The sequence below is a fragment of the Piliocolobus tephrosceles genome, chromosome 6 (assembly GCF_002776525.5).
Source record: "Piliocolobus tephrosceles isolate RC106 chromosome 6, ASM277652v3, whole genome shotgun sequence".
NCBI classification, from domain to species: domain Eukaryota; kingdom Metazoa; phylum Chordata; class Mammalia; order Primates; family Cercopithecidae; genus Piliocolobus; species Piliocolobus tephrosceles.
In genome coordinates this window covers 79,335,357-79,351,953 of record NC_045439.1, presented here as the reverse complement: position 1 = coordinate 79,351,953, position 16,597 = coordinate 79,335,357, and the positions used below count along the sequence as shown (strand labels likewise).

General features: G+C 38.4%; 1 protein-coding gene across 2 annotated transcripts in view; it reads left to right on the top strand.

The window, feature by feature from the left end:
- SLC12A1 (solute carrier family 12 member 1) overlaps positions 1 to 16,597 on the top strand; it is a 102,142-nt gene that overhangs the window by 81,036 nt on the left and 4,509 nt on the right. For both annotated transcript variants that reach the window (XM_026447032.2, XM_026447031.2), the window contains exons 21-25: positions 1,186 to 1,329; positions 4,106 to 4,237; positions 4,778 to 4,889; positions 8,464 to 8,550; positions 16,107 to 16,242. In XM_026447032.2, the coding sequence (XP_026302817.1) occupies positions 1,186 to 1,329; positions 4,106 to 4,237; positions 4,778 to 4,889; positions 8,464 to 8,550; positions 16,107 to 16,242 (611 nt within the window). The remainder of the gene's footprint in view (positions 1 to 1,185; positions 1,330 to 4,105; positions 4,238 to 4,777; positions 4,890 to 8,463; positions 8,551 to 16,106; positions 16,243 to 16,597) is intronic.

Here is a 16,597-nt window from a genome sequence, read left to right as displayed (position 1 = left end):
AGAAAGTCTTACTTACCCGGATCCAGTGCGGGGTGAGGTCAAAGAAAGATCCAGCACATTACATAGCAGCTAGGAAATTTTCGTCACAATCAGAATCCAAAAAAGATAAAAGGCAGCCAGATACAACATGAAAGCTTGGATAGTGCGTCTAAACCTTGGGCAGGCAATTTTGCACTGCTTGACTCCTGTTCCAGACTAAAACGTGTCATAAGACCCCTTTTAGCAATTTGAACTCTGACAGGCACCCAGAAACCTCAGCTTTTATTTCTTTGACTTTGGTCACCACTCCACAAAATATTTTGCTTATTGAAAGGAATGGTGGTGGACGCTTTCCATTGTAATTTGTATCCAACGCCTACAGAGTTTATTGTAAGATTTTGTTATCTTCTCTTAATTCTTGCTGTCTGCTTTTATGTTTCAATTCATGAAGCATTGTTGTGTGGCTGATATATACCCAGTGTACTTCTGTAATTTTGTCACTTCCAGTTGTAAAATATCTGTACCACTAGCTTAGGTCAGTAAATCGGTGGTTTACAGTGTGAAAGATTTTCTGTTTGTTTATTTTTGCATGGTAGTGAATAAGAATGGCATTAAATGGCCTCTCTTGCCCTCACAAATAAAAATGTAGTAACTTTATGTATCATAACTTAACACATAGAGCTATTTTTTTAAGCTAGTTGTGACAGCTTTCTGAATACAATTTACTAAGATACATTACTTTTTATTTTTTCTTTTGGAGACAGGATCTCACTCTATTGCCCAGGCTGCAGTGCAGTGGCATGATCACGGCTCACTGCAGCCTCTACCCCCCAGGCTCAGGTGATCCTCTCACCTTGGCCTCCCAAGTAGCTGGCACTACACACCACACCCGGCTAATTTTTGTATCGTTCATGGGGATGGAGTTTCACCATGTTGCCCAGGCTGGTTTTGAACTCCTGGGCTCAAGCGATACACCCGTCTTGGCTTCCCAAAGTGCTGAGATTACAGGCACGAGCTACCTCACCCAACCAAAATATATTACTTCTATTAAAAGATAATATATAAAAATCATTTAGAAAAACTATACTATGTATAAACAATTATCTTATCACATACATACCATTTTAAATATTAAAAGTTTATGAGATTGTTTCTACAAACTTTGTAGCTCTGAGTTAAGTGGGTGATTGTGTCTTCTTTCATCAGAGGAATTAGAGAGATTAGAACAGGAGAGACTTGCATTGGAAGCGACTATCAAAGACAATGAGTGTGAAGAGGAAAGTGGAGGCATCCGAGGCTTGTTTAAAAAAGCTGGCAAGTTGAACATTACCAAGACAACGCCTAAAAAAGGTAAGTACTTTTTAAAATTTGCAAGAAAGTTTACAAGATGAGTCACTATTTGAGCATCTAGAAAGAGTCCGAAGTCAGCATCTAAGATGTTGGGGGCATTGAGTGTAGGTAGGAACTGAAAGGTTTCTCTCCAGAAGGTAGTATGGATAAACGGTAGCAGCTATTGTCATTTATCAACCTCATTAAGTACTTTATACCATCTTACTGTCAAAAATTATTTTTAAAATGTAATATTTGGTTTGGAAGTCAAATAGTGCTTAAGTAGATTGCATGCCATGAAACAGAAGTTTCTCAGTTAAGATGAAAAGGGGATAGAAAATTAAGAGTCAGTATCCAAACCGTCTTATCCACACACACCCTTACCTTTCAGACATTTCAGGGAACTGAAATATGACTAGTACATGCAAATACGGTATCCAGCTGGAACGCTGATTTCAGAAAAGCATCTTTATCACAAACCAGAATGCAAGACTTACAACTTTATTGATACTCACTACCTGTAGATTCCATCTAAATCGTACACTTACATGTAAACTTATGGTATGCAGTCCTGGGACAGAGGATCAGAGGTTGGGAGAGCTCGTTATATGTTTTATAAACAGACGATACAAACGTTTGGATTTTTGAAAATTACTTTCCGAAACGCTGTGGGTTTGAGTTTAATGAGGTCCACAGTGACCTCTGCTGGTCAAAAATCAGAATGTTAGCAGGCATTTATTTATGCAGGAATGTCCTGTAGTTACTGAAGTCACATTCTGGTGTGGGGCCAGGAAAAGATGGTTTCTCTGGGAGGGTCTCCAAGTCAAACAACAGGATCCAAGTGGAGACTTAGCAGGCTTCTGGTCTAGGTTGACGGGGGCTAACCCTTCAAAGAGGCTCTTCGACAAGGCCATCTCCTACCCCATAAATGGTTTGTCTGTTTGCTTTCCTCCTGTAGCCCAAAGATGAAATTTCACCTATAATATAATAGTTTTATATATCTACAGAGAATGATGGGAAATCCAGATATTGTCCCACTTCAGATACTCTGGGTACTGTCAAGTTCCTGGGATAACCCCATGGGCCGTGGCCTACTCCTTACAGTTCACCTTAAAATGATGTAGATGATGTGTTTGAATTCAAGCTGAAGCTACATCAGGATGAAAATATTTAAATAAGACTGTTCTAGATGCTAACTACTATCTTCTTTTCTTTCTAATTATTTGGTTTAACTGTAAAAAAAGTTAACAATCCATTAAATCTGCTCTATTAAGTGGTACAGTCTGGAAAATAATGGAAAATTCAAAAGTCATAGCCCAACAGTGTGCTCTAACTAGAGAGAGGGAAGCATTAATGTCCTTATGACAGCAGGACTTGTTATTTATTCTGGAAGCTTATTTCTGCATCACAATACTTGTTTTGGCAAAAATATACTCTTCCAAAAGTCAACATGTCAAATTGTTCAGAAAAGAAAAGTAATAATGTTATAAGCTGTTTTAATACCTAGAAGTTTAAACACAGCTCTAAAGGGCTCATTCACTACTCTAGGCTTTCATTGGTTGTCAACTCTTTTGAGTTCTAGACCAGATCCAATCCTGCCCCAGGCACCTGAGTATGAACAGGAGGCCTCTGGATACTTTGACTTGTCTGTAAGTGAGGGCAGAGCTTGGTCCATTTTGTAAATAAATTTTTCTCCCTCAGCAGTCCCAGGGATGTAGAAACAATATCAGATCATTGCTTCAGAACTGACAGACCCTAAACACAGAAACAGCAAAAGATAAAACAAAGCATCTTCAGAACCTCTTAGATTAGAGAGGAAGCTCTGAAGAGGCTGTCAGCCCTCCTCTAAGCACCAGGCTGACACCACCTCTTTGAAAGAGAGCAATAAAGTCATGACTTTCAAAGACACAGATATGAGAAATACTATGTACACTGTGGCAGAGAAACCCCTCTTGGCCAACAGGAACAGGTCCGGCTCCAACACTGGCCGAGTTCCCTGGTACACTTTCATCGTATCCATGTTAGGGTAGAAATTGCATTTTTAAAAATTTTAACTGTTTTATATGCACCCTGAACTATAACTCGAGTGAAGATGTTTTTATTTCCATATTTTCTAGCTTTTTTTTTTTCATCTAATTCACAAAGATTCAAATAGCTCAAATGGCTTTAGCTTCACAAGATTCATTGAAAAGAAAGCAGAGGAGTAAGCCAGGCCGACTAAGGGACCAAATAGTCACAGAGTTCAAGATGCACACGGACCCTGGCAAAGTTTAGAAACCGGACCTGAATGGAACTTAAACCAAAATAGTGCTTCACGAATCAATTCCTTAATGAAAGGATATTTCTGATTCTATAGCTTATTTCCAGAAAACCACTTTCCACATGTGAAGTAAATATAAAAATATTAATACTATTAAGTTGATTTATATCTGAGATTTGGGGAAATGGGGATTTCTGGCTAGTAGCATTGTTGCATGCCTAAATAATAACTCCACTCTGAGACAGATTGCTAAAGGTCTGAAAAAATCCATTGTTTTTTAATAAAAACTATAATCATAGAGCTGTTTTACTTAACTATTGACTGTCAATATTTTATTTAACTATTGAAGGTGTTCTAAATTATTCTGGGATTGGACTTTTATCTCTGCCTTTTGAAGAATAGAGTCGCTATTTATTTTAGGTATAATAAACACGAATCTGTGACCTTTTCTCTATTTTCATCAGTAGATTGATTGGAAAGTTATTTTGTTTCTGCCCTCAGAAGCAAACAGATGCATCAATTCCTCCTTCGTTTCAGATGGCAGCATTAACACAATCCAGTCGATGCACGTGGGAGAGTTCAACCAGAAACTGGTGGAAGCCAGCACTCAATTTAAAAAGAAACAAGAAAAAGGCACAATTGATGTTTGGTGGTTGTTTGATGATGGAGGTAAAAACTTTCAGAAAATACACTAGGGACAAGAATTTCTATCTTGATCAACTTAACAAACTGCATGAGAAGGTATATGGGAATAATACTAGTTAAAGAATAACATTTTGGGAGGCCGGGCGCGGTGGCTCAAGCCTGTAATCCCAGCACTTTGGGAGGCCGAGACGGGCGGATCATGAGGTCAGGAGATCGAGACCATCCTGGCTAACACAGTGAACCCCCGTCTCTACTAAAAAAAAATGCAAAAAACTAGCCGGGCGAGGTGGCGGGCGCCTGTAGTCCCAGCTACTTCGGAGGCTGAGGCAGGAGAATGGCGTGAACCCGGGAGGCGGAGCTTGCAGTGAGCTGAGATCGGGCCACTGCACTCCAGCCTGGGCGACAGAGCGAGACTCTGTCTCAACAAAAAAAAACATTTCTGTGTTCTCCAAAGATTGTAACTCAATTAAGAGCTATCAATGTGGGAATGAATAAAGATATAAAGCTATTCATTTCCTCCCATTTAGATATACTCATCGTGTCATAATTCACTCTTTATTCCAGGGTTAACACTTCTTATCCCCTATATCTTGACTCTCAGAAAAAAATGGAAAGACTGTAAATTAAGGATCTATGTTGGAGGAAAGATCAACCGCATTGAAGAAGAAAAAATTGCGTAAGTAGTTTACCACCCACATGTTAGGGCATTTCAGAGGTTTGTTGCTTTAATGCTTTAATTTTAATAACTTTAAGTGTCTCTGAGACACAATAGACTTAAAGACAAAGCCACCAGGATAGGCCTCGTGTTTACTTGGTTCTCTGGTCAGTAAATTATTTGCATATTTTTCCTGATCACTGTCTTCAAGCAAGACCTCTTATCCTCTGTCACAAATGCTTTCCAAAAGGAAGGTGCCACAGAAGCCTCATCGCAAGTCCTGAGTGGGAGCTTCATTATCTCATATAATGCTTATTTTGTTCTGACCAGTAAAGGCATCCAAGAAAAGAAGAGCCTAAAGGAAATTTGGGACCACTTGCTTTTTCTGTGGGAATTCAAACCTCCTAATTCATGGCAGTCACTCTTAGCATAGCATATGTAAAAGAGAACTAAATGGAGAGACTACACCTGGGTTCTAGCCCCAGCTCTGCCATCAAGGAGCTGTAGGACTTTGCAACAGTTGCCAAACACATCTGGGTCCCCAGTTTCTCCTTTGTAGTTTGAAAGAGTTTAAAGGGATGACTGTAGAGAACTCTTCTAATTTAAATTAAAAAAAAAAAAAAATCCCACAGTGTGAGTCTGTATCTTTCTCATTAATTTAGCCATTGAGAGCTGATGCCAGGTGTGAGAATAATAAGCATGCTGAGAACATGACACATCTAGAGGTCTCTGGTGGAAATCCAGAAAACCACCTTCAGCATCTCTTAGTCCCTCATGGCACTGAGGGACTAAGCTCTGCGTCCTTCCTGGAACCAGCACTTCCAGAAGTCACAAAACAATGACAGGCTTTATTCAGTAATTTTTAATATTTTCTCTTCCCTCTTTGGATGTATTGTGCTGTGAATGTGGTATATATATATATATATACACACACACACACACACATACATACACACATACACACAGACACACATATAGTTATATATTGCTACATTGTTACAGTCTGATAAATGTGTCAGGCAATTTCATATTGTGCAAACATCAGGGTGTACTTACACAAACCTAGATGGTATAACCTACTACACACCTAGGTTATATGGTATACCCTGTTGCTCTAGGCTACAAATCTGAACTGAATACTGTAGACAACTGTAACACAGTGGTAAATATTTGTATATCAAAACATAGAAACGGTACAGTAAAAGTACAGCATAAAAGATAAAAAATGGTCCACTTGTATTGGGCACTTACCATGAATGGAACTTGCAGGACTGGCAGTTGCTCTGGGTGCATCCGTGAGTGGTGAGGGAATATGAGGCCCCATGACATGACTACACGACTGGAGATTTTATCAACACTGCATACTTGGGCTACACAAAACTTATACAAAAATATTTTTCTTCAAAGCTGGACCTGAGAATAAAAAATATTTTTTTCTTTAATAATAAATTCATCTTACCTTATTGCAACTTTTTTACTTTATAATTTCTAAGCTTTTGACCCTTTTGTAATAACACAGAACTTAAAACATATTGTACAGCTGTGCAAAAGTTTTTCTTATATCCTTATTCTATAAGCTTTTCTTTTTTATTTATTTATTTATTTATTTATTTATTTATTTATTTTATTTTATTTTATTTTATTTTATTTTATTTTGAGGCGGAGTCTCGCTCTGTCGCCCAGGCTGGAGTGCAGTGGCGCGATCTCGGCTCACTGCAAGCTCCGCCTCCGGGGTTCACGCCATTCTCCTGCCTCAGCCTCAGGAGTAACTGGGACTACAGGTGCCCGCCACCGCGCCCGGCTAATTTTTTGTATTTTTAGTAGAGACAGGGTTTCACCGTCTTAGCCAGGATGGTCTCGATCTCCCGCCCGTCTCGGCCTCCCAAAGTGCTGGGATTACTGGCGTGAGCCACCGCGCCCAGCCTGCTTTTTTCTATTTAAATATTTTTGTTAAAAACTGAAACACAAACACACACATTAGTGTACCTCTATCCAGGGTCAGGATCATCAATATCACTGTCTGCCACGTCCACATCTTGTAACCCACTGGAAGGTGTTCCAGGGCAATAACAGGCATGGAGCTGTCATCTCCTATGATAACAATGCTTTCCTCTGGAATATCTTCTAAAGGACCTGCCAGAAGCTGTTTCACAGTTCACTTTTTTTAATAAGTAGAAGGAGTACACTCTAAAATAATAATAAAAGGTACAGTATGTAAACACATAACCAGTAACAGTCATTTATTATTGTTATCAAGTATTATGTACTGTACGCAATTATATGTGCTGTATTTTTATGTGACTGGCAGTGCAGTAGGTTTGTTTACACCAGCGTCACCACAAACGTGTGAATAATGTGCTGTGCTATGCCATTATTACAACAGCTATGACATCACTAGGTGATAGGAATTTTTCAGTTTCATTATAATCTTATGGGACCATGATTGTACATGCAGTCTGTCATTGACCAGAATGTTATTATGTGGTGTATGACTGCATATATATTATACATATATGCATATATGTCTTTTCAATCAAATCAATGTTATGTATATACTAATATTATATATATTTAATTATACTTCAAGAGGATCATATTAACATGGAAACTAACATAATGTCTACAATATTTTATATTTCTTAAAGCTGCCAATATTTTATTGGGACAATTAGTATAATTAGAAAATGTTTTGTGGCTTAAATGGTAGTATGGCATCAATGTTAAATTTTCCAATTTCAAAAATTGTGCTCTCTTTATATAAGAGATTGTCCTTGTTCTTAGCAACTGCCCACTGAAAAATTTAGGGGTAAAGGTGCCTAATATCTGCAACTGACTTTAAAAGATTAGAGTAGATAGGTAGATAGATAGAGATAGAAGTAAATAGATAGATAAATATAAAGAGAGAGAAACAAAGAAAATGGTAAATCAAACGGGACAAAATATAAACAACTGGTGAATCTGGGAGTTCTTTGTATTATCTTAAACACTTTTCTGTAACTTTGAAATTATATCAAAATTATCAATTGCCAAGAAAAAACCTCATATATATATATATAAGCCATATATATATAAGGCTTATATATATATGAGGTTTTATAATATACACAATGGTTTATAATGTTATAATATGTTTATATATTGTATAATTTATATGTTTGTATATATAATTAATCATATATAATTTATCATATTATGATATATTATATGATAACTGTCAGTAGTTTGTCAGTAACTATAAAAATTACCACCATTATAATAGTCCATAAGTATTAAGACTTGCTGTCTTTCAAATAATAAGAAATGTGGACAGATTTGCATTCTGTTCCCTGTGACATAAATGCAAGGCTGGACTGGCTGTTGCCAGTGTCTGCACCTACAGGGGTTTCTTTATGCCTTCAGTGAAATAGCTTGGTCCACACTTAATGTGTTCATCAAGTACTGTAATGAAAATCAAACACCAACCAAAAATCCTCTGTCTGAAAGCTAAGCTGAAATAAGACGTGATTGCTTTTGATATCTTAACTCAAACACAAAACTCTTTGATTGAAAATAGTTAAATATGCAATGATGAAGTATTTTCCTTTCATATTTTCAGAATGGCTTCCCTTCTGAGCAAATTTAGGATAAAATTTGCAGACATCCATATCATTGGTGACATCAACATTAAGCCAAACAAAGAGAGGTATGAAATATTTAACAAGATCCATTGATTACCCATGGTACTCTCTCATTCTCTTTTGTGTTGATTATCAAACAGTAAAAATGTTATGTATTTACTGCAGTGACTTCTTGATGGGATCTAATAAGAAGGGCCTTCAAATAATCATGACAGAACAAGTATATTCTAAAGGGAAGAAAAGCTTTTACAGTGAAGACAAGCCTGAGAGGGAGAATTGTTGAAACAGATTAGTTCGTATTTTAGAATTGCCCTTCCTGTTCTTGGTTTCTATGGTGGCAACAGTAGCGGGAAGCCCAAGGTCATACTATTCTGAAGGGAGCCATCAGGGCAAGTTTTGTTATTCAAAGTTACTCGTGGAACAGCCTGGATGGGAAGCTCTGATGGAGAAGATGTGGAAACAGCTCGTGTCTTCTCGGCACACGTACAATACCAACTCCCCAGGGTCATTTTAGCTTTTAGGCACTAAAGGCCCAACAGGTAAGGCCTGTGAATTTTGTGGGGATGTCTAAAACTATCTGAAGCCTGGAAAAGAAATGTACTGGCTCCAAAATAAAAAAAGAAAATGACAAAATCAAAGTAATCATTTAAATATCTTCAAAATGTGACATTATTTTAATCCTCATTAATTGTTATATTTATCAACTCCATTAGTGTCTTTGTCAGCTCAGGCTGCTATACCAAAATGCCATGGACTGGGTGGATTAAACAACAGACACTTATTTCTCACAGTTCTGGTGAAGTTCTGGGAAGTCCAAGTTCAAGGCGCTAACTTACTCAATTTCCTTTGAGGGCCCTCTTCGTGGTGTGCAGATGGCCGCCTCCTTGCTATGCCCTCACATGGTGGAAAGAATCCTCTCTTTCTCCTCCTATAAGAGCACTAACCCTATAATAGGGAACCTACCCTCATGAACTCATCTCAACCTAATTACCACCCAAAGGCTTCACCTCCAAATACTATCACATGGAAGTTAGGGCTTCAACACATGAATTTGGGTGGGGGGACACAAGCATTCAGCTTATAACAATTATATTTTTGGAGTTTTTTTTTTTTGAGACAGGGTCTCACTCTGTCACCCAGGATGGAGTGTAGCAGTACAATCTCAGCTCACAACAACCTCTGCCTCCTGGACTCAGGTCATTCTCCCACCTTGTCCTCCTAGGTAGCTGGGACCACAAGCACGTGCCACCACTCCTGGCTAATTTTTTGGTAGAGACAGGCTTTCGCCATGTTGCCCAGGCTGGTCTCAAGCCCCTGAGCTTAAGTGATCTGCCCGCCTTAGCCTCCCAAAGTGCTGGGATTACAGGCATGAGCCATCACACCTGGCAACACTGATATTTGAAAACACTTGTAGGTTAGATCTTCACAGTAGTTTGCAAGGGTGCAAGAAGATTGTTTAGAAACCATGGCCAATTTTAAATTAAATTAAATATTTAGAGTTATCATTTAACAATTACAAAATGTTTTCAATTATTTATAGTCTAAAATCATTTTTTCTGTTGCACTCAGATGCAATTTAATACATTTCATTTTGTGTAGAGTGGGGCCTCCAAGAGGAATCATACAGAGGGATGTGAAGGTCCCAGAATGGCTTAGATTATCACGGTTCTGTCAGATCTCTTCCCTTTTCTGTTGATCATCATTTCTTCTTCCTTTTGTACTTCTTTTTTTGTTGTTTTTTTTAAAATGGAGTCTCGCTCTGTTGCCAGGCTGGAGTGCAATGGCGCCATCTTGGCTCACTGCAACCTCCAACGCCCTGGTTCAAGGGATTCTCCTGCCTCACTCAGCTGCTGAATAGCTGGGATTACAGGCACGTGCCACCACGCCCAGCTAATTTTTGTATTTTTTTTTTTTTTTTTTTTTAGTAGAGACGGGGTTTCACCATGCTGACCAGGATGGTCTCGATCTCCTGACCTTGTGATCTGCTTGCCTCAGCCTCCCAAAGTGCTGGGATTACAGGCGTGAGCCACCACACCCAGCCCCTTTTGTACTTCTTGATGGATTATAATTCCATGTTTTTCAACGCTTCTTGACTCTTTCCTTCTTTTGATTTATGGCTATTCTATATGAGCTTAATAACTAACTGAAAATTATTCCAATTTAAGATGCATTCTTACTCATCAAACAAACTTGAATTTTATATTCTTTGAGGTTACTCCTGATCCTTCCAAGGCAGTGGGTCAGTTAAAATGGTTTTACAAAAACACCTTAACTGCAAGGCGTGGTGGTTCACACCTGTAACCTCAGCACTTTGGGAGGCCAAGACAGGAGGATTGCTTGAGCCCAGGAGTTCCAGAGCAGCCTGGGCAACATACCAAGACCCCCCAAAATAGAAAAAATTCACCAGGCTTGGTGGTGTATGCCTGTAGTCCTACTCAGGAGGCTGAAGCAGGAGGATCACGTGAACCTGGGATGTCAAGGCTACAGTGAGCCATGATCACCCCACTGCACTGCAGGCTGGGTGACAAGAGTCTCTTTTTTGAGACCCTGTCTCAAAAAAAAAAAAAAAAAAAGAAAAGAAAAGAAAAAAGAGCCGGGCACGGTGGCTTACACCTGTAATCCCAGCACTTTGGGAGGCCAAGGCAGGCAGATCACCTGAGATCAGGAGTTCGAGACCAGCCTGACCAACATGACGAAACCCTGTCTCTAATAAAAATACAAAAATTAGCCAAGCGTGGTGGTGGGTGCCTGTAATCCAAACTACTCGGGAGACTGAGGCAGGAGAATCACTTGGATCCGGGAGGCAGAGGTTGTGGTAAGCCGAGATCGTACCATTGCACTATAGCCTTAGCAACAGAGCAAGACTCCATCTTAAAAAAAAAAAAAGAAAAGAAAAGAGAGAGGGAGAGAAAAGAAATAAATTAACTGTAATAAGAAAGCTATAATCGACAGAGTTAAACTGGTTATTACTTTGTGATATTTCTTTACATCATACTCTAATGCATTACATTCTTGTATTTCTACAGTTATAAATGCATAAGAAAAACTAAGAACACGTAATTCTCATTGACAAATGTAATTAACATTCTGATATTAACTGGGTTGTCATACAGTAGTCTCTGGTAGCCTTCCACTTTTTATTCAAAGAATTTCCATTCTCTGTATCATTGCATTTTGGCATTTGCAGTGATATAATCAAACAAGCTCATCATATGGCTCTAATTGGTAGAAATACATCCTCTTTCATAACAGCAAGTCCAACAATTCCTTAGTACATGCCACTTAGCAATAGGGCATAGCCGGCCAGTGCTCTGCAAGATAGGGCCATTTTCTGTTGTCTAGTGGGTAGTCACTGTGTCTTCTACTGACTTTGGATTTCCTATAAGCCTTACTGAACATGAATTATCCATTTTTTTTTTTTTTTTTTTTTGAGACAGGATCTCACTCTGTCATCTAGGCTAGGCTGCAGTGGTACAATCACAGCTCATCATAGCCTCTAACTCCAGGGCTCAAGAGATCCTCCTGCCTCAGCCTCTTGAGTAGCTGGGTCTATAGGCATGAGCCACTATACCCAGCTTTTTTCTGGTAAAGAAAAAGTCTCACTATATTGCCCTGACTGGTCTCAAACCCCTGGGCTTAACTGATGCTGCCACCTTGGCTTCCCAAAGTACTGGAATTACAGGCATGAGCCAGCACACCTGGCCTCACCCACTTCTTGTAGCCAAATTCTCCTTGCTGTTGTTGGTCTTATCCTTAGCTAAGCATTATCAATGTTTGCTGACATTATCAATGTTTTGCTGACTAATTTGTGCCTATATTTCTTTGTCTCTTTACTTGTCAGTCTAGTTTTCTCAACCCAAGTCCTTATATCCTTCTCCTTCTTTCATACTAGTCTGTCCAGCTGCCACGGTCACCACCCTGCATAACCATCCTTTCTGTCCTTTTGCTGAGGCTGATGTACCTCTTCCATTAACCAAGCCTCTTTTTTCTTTGAATACTTTTTGTGGTCTGGACACTCTTCTTCTTACTACTCTGACCTTTGTCCCAGGATGTCCTCTTCTGATGTCCACCATGTTCATTTGGTATTTGTCACATATCCTCATTATCCTGGAATAAAAAGAATTAATTTTTTTGTCAGGAAATCAATTAGTTTTCGAAATTTTGGAGATTTTCTCTCTGTTGTTTCAAGGTATTAAGGAAAATGCAGGAAAAAAAAAATCCATTCTTACTAAAATAAAAGAATCCTTGTGACCAATACACCCTGCTGACGAAACAGGAGGCCACCAGACGGAGTGTGCTGGAAGAACCATCTTCTTCTCTTCAACCTCCTGCCACAGTGATGTCATATTACTTTATAAAACAGTCCCTATCTGATGTTGGCAATGGCTGTTCCAATACTTGAAAGTAACCCTAATGTAGAACACAGTACGGTCATTCAGTAAATCTCACAGATGGCCACTAGTAGCGTATCTGGCACATTTGTAATACCTTAATTAAGGCAACTCCTCCGGATGGTCTAATCAGAGAAAGAGAACTCTTCCTCTGGGCTGATGCAGCCCCAGACCCAGGAGCTAACGTTTAAAGAATAAAACACTGGCTCAATTTCAGCTCCCACCTGGACCAGGCAGCCCCTACCTCCTGTTAACAACTATCCCCTAATCACTATTCGTTCTTGGTCACCAGGTGATACACAATATGTCAAAAATAGCTTGTCAGTGATTTCCACGTTGGAGGCTAATTTTAAATGCCCTCAAATTGCCTTTAATAAATCTTTCAACTACCCATAAAACATCAGTAAGTCTTGATGGAGGAATTTTATCATAGAAACATTATCTATAAACATGGTAGAGCAAGGGTGAAAGGGAGTATAAAAGCAAAGTTAATGAGAAAATAATCGAGCCAGGAGAAACTGAAAAGCTCTTGTGCTTAAATTCCATTTTTTATTGTATAGACTGAATTAAAAGTCTTAGGACAAAAAGACAACAATCTTTATGTGGAAATCAAAGAGAAACTAGAAGCAATTAAGTAGGTAATTTAGTTTAAAGATGCTAGAGTAGTCCCAGAAACAATTGGTACATTACTTTGAGAGAAGAAATTTTATGTGGACTTGGAGGGAAAATATTATGCAATTTAAAAAGTTTTAAACTTTGTTATGAGTAACAAGGATGGGGAAGGCAGCAGTTAATTTTAACAATTGAATTCTTATTTATATTTAATAGCTTGTAACACTTGGCTTATTCTAGAGTCAATTAAAAGTACTTATAAGGAAAAAATCAGATTTAATGAGAATCAAAATAGAAATCTTGAGCTACGTCAGGATCCCCTAGTGAAGAGAATGAAAAATAGCCAGTTCAAAGATGATTCAAAGGATAAACAAATCAAAGATGAACACAGAGAAGGAGCAGTAAGTGTTCAAAGACAAAAACGGGCAAATACAGACCCGTTATCATCCCGTGTCACTTAGCATGTTTCAATTGCAAGTAAAAGAAAACTTAACTCACAGTGATTTAGACAATAGGAATTACTTTCATATGTAACTTTAAAATACAATCATATGTTGGATTTCAGGCTAAGCTTGATCTAGGTTAATTTTGTAAACAAGGACTAATTCTCTTTCAATCTCCCTACTTTACTTGTTTTTTAATAAAAGCATCCATCAAAGTTGATTTCACTTATAAAAACAAGATGACTGTCAATTGCAACCAGGACTACCTACTCGCTCATGTATATTCCATAGGAGAGAAAGTTTGTCTCTTCCCAAATTACTGAGCTCAGGGTCCAGGGCTCCTTTCAGGTTTCACTAACCTAAGCCACTGAGACATTACTGTGGTCAGCATAATAATGGGTACTTATTGGTTCAAGTTTCCCTATGTTATGTGCCCACCTGGCCAATCACTCTGGAAGAAGACATAGAGTTGTGCTGATTGTCTATGCTGGCAATGAAGTCATTTCCACTGAAACTGCAATGAGGAAAACATAGTACAGTTGCTGGGGAGACAACCAGCAACCTCTACTCCACCTTCTATTCCTTAGGAAACTATTTTTGTCCTGTGCTTTCTAACAAGAATTTGGGTTGAGCTGCAAAGAAACTCTCATCCTGATCAAAATAAGTATATGAAGAGCTTAAACAAAAAGCCTCTCCATTGCTAACATCAATCCTGTGGCTGCTGAGTAAAGTGAATGTCTTGCCTTTCCAAGGCACTGCATGCTTTTCAGAGCACTGTCACCCAAATCATCACAGTGACTCTCAAACCAGTTTCTAGCAGCCATTGTTACTCCCCTTCTAGCAGCCATGGTTACTCCCCTTTTATAGCCTAGAATATCCAGGCCAAGGAGGACAATGCAAGAGCTGGAGCGAGAAGCCAGACCCTACTCTCCGAAGCCAGCACCTTTCCGTAGTAATGACCCCTCCCAGAGGTCTCTAAAGGCACGACACTGTTGAAATAGGAAATCAAAGTTGAAAGAATAATAGGGCCTATCAGTCTTATTCTTTCCCTACCTTTCTAAATAAGTCAATGCAATAGAAGCCTAACGCATTAAGTATCTTTTCAGTCTCTTAACAAAGGCTCACTAGTAGGGACAATCCTGCTCCTTTGTAATCTCTGCACTTTTATCTGCAAATCCTAAATCAGACCAGTTGGTGAGATAATTGAACTCATTACTTCATATTTTCATTTCCTGACTTAACAGCATATTGATTCTAATTATTATTCATTCCAAAATTACTAAATTATAACTAAGCTACATTATATAATACCAAAGAAATTGTTCTTGAGATCATCTTAAAGTAGCACACTAGAGACAACTACTGCCGTAAATATAAGTTTTACTTCGTATCATTGTTTTTAAAAATAAATCTTATGAGGTTCTTATAAGTAATTTTTAAAATGTTCTGTAGCTCTTAGCTGCTAGTTTTCTCCTCAGCAATTTCTTTTTAAATGTTCTAACACAGTCTCAGATTTTTAGGCATTAAAACAGTATTGATTTTTGTTCTTTCTCCTAACATGAACCTGAATAATACTCATTTGAAAATCTCAGACAGCAACATCAAACAACAAAAGGACAAGGGGAGCATTATTTGCAGAAAGCATCCAAATTGTTCTACAATCATTAAACTTGTGGGAGCCCTTGCTGTTCTCCTCCTACCTGCCAGCGGCCTCCTGACATGAGTGGGAGTTGCCATGTAGACTAAGGGTGCAGGTAGCCATATCCATTTCCTACGTTAATTGATTAATTTCTCCCATAGAGTCTGTACAATAAGCAGGTGAAAACTCATTTGTGTGCTACAGTATCTACATTACAACTATGTCTTTGACTACACTATGCAGAAAATGTATTTGCAGAACAATTACTACCTATGTGTTTGTGTGATAATATTGAAGATCTAATACCTAATAGGCTAGCAAGGCCTCGAACACACTAAGGCCTTTTCTGGGGTAGGGAGGGTGTACTGTAGCCATGGTTTTACTCACAGTAAATTCCCTGCAAAGATAATTCTTAAAAGATTTGCATGATATTCAGCTCTGATTCCACAGCCAGCAGAGCCAGTCATACCTGGAGTATCTGTGAAATAATGAGTTAGTTTCCCACTGTGAGGCCTCCTTTATAATTCAAATTTCAGCTGGAAAGTCTTTGAAGAGATGATTGAACCATATCGTCTCCATGAAAGCTGCAAAGATTTAACAACTGCTGAGAAATTAAAAAGAGAAACTCCATGGAAAATTACAGATGCAGAACTGGAAGCAGTCAAGGAAAAGGTAAGGACTTGTCTTTCTTAATTTTTTGCTGTCTCACTAGCTGAAAAGGAAACAGTAGTTGATTTAAAGACAAAGAAGCAATATATTTATTATCAAATGTCATTATTCAAGATCCAAGGTTTCTGCATTTTTCAAGTGCTTTTCAATCATTTACTGGATATGATTATTTAGAAAACGGTTTCATTTTTCCCATAAGGTCAATTATTTTTTAAAAGTTAAAAAATAGGTTATTGGCACAGATTGTGAAGTCTCCTTTCAAATTTCATTTTAAAGAACAGGAGAGAGACCCATCAGCCTAAAATAATTTGAGTCAATATGTATGCAAAGTTGATAAAGTTAGATGGACTCACAATTT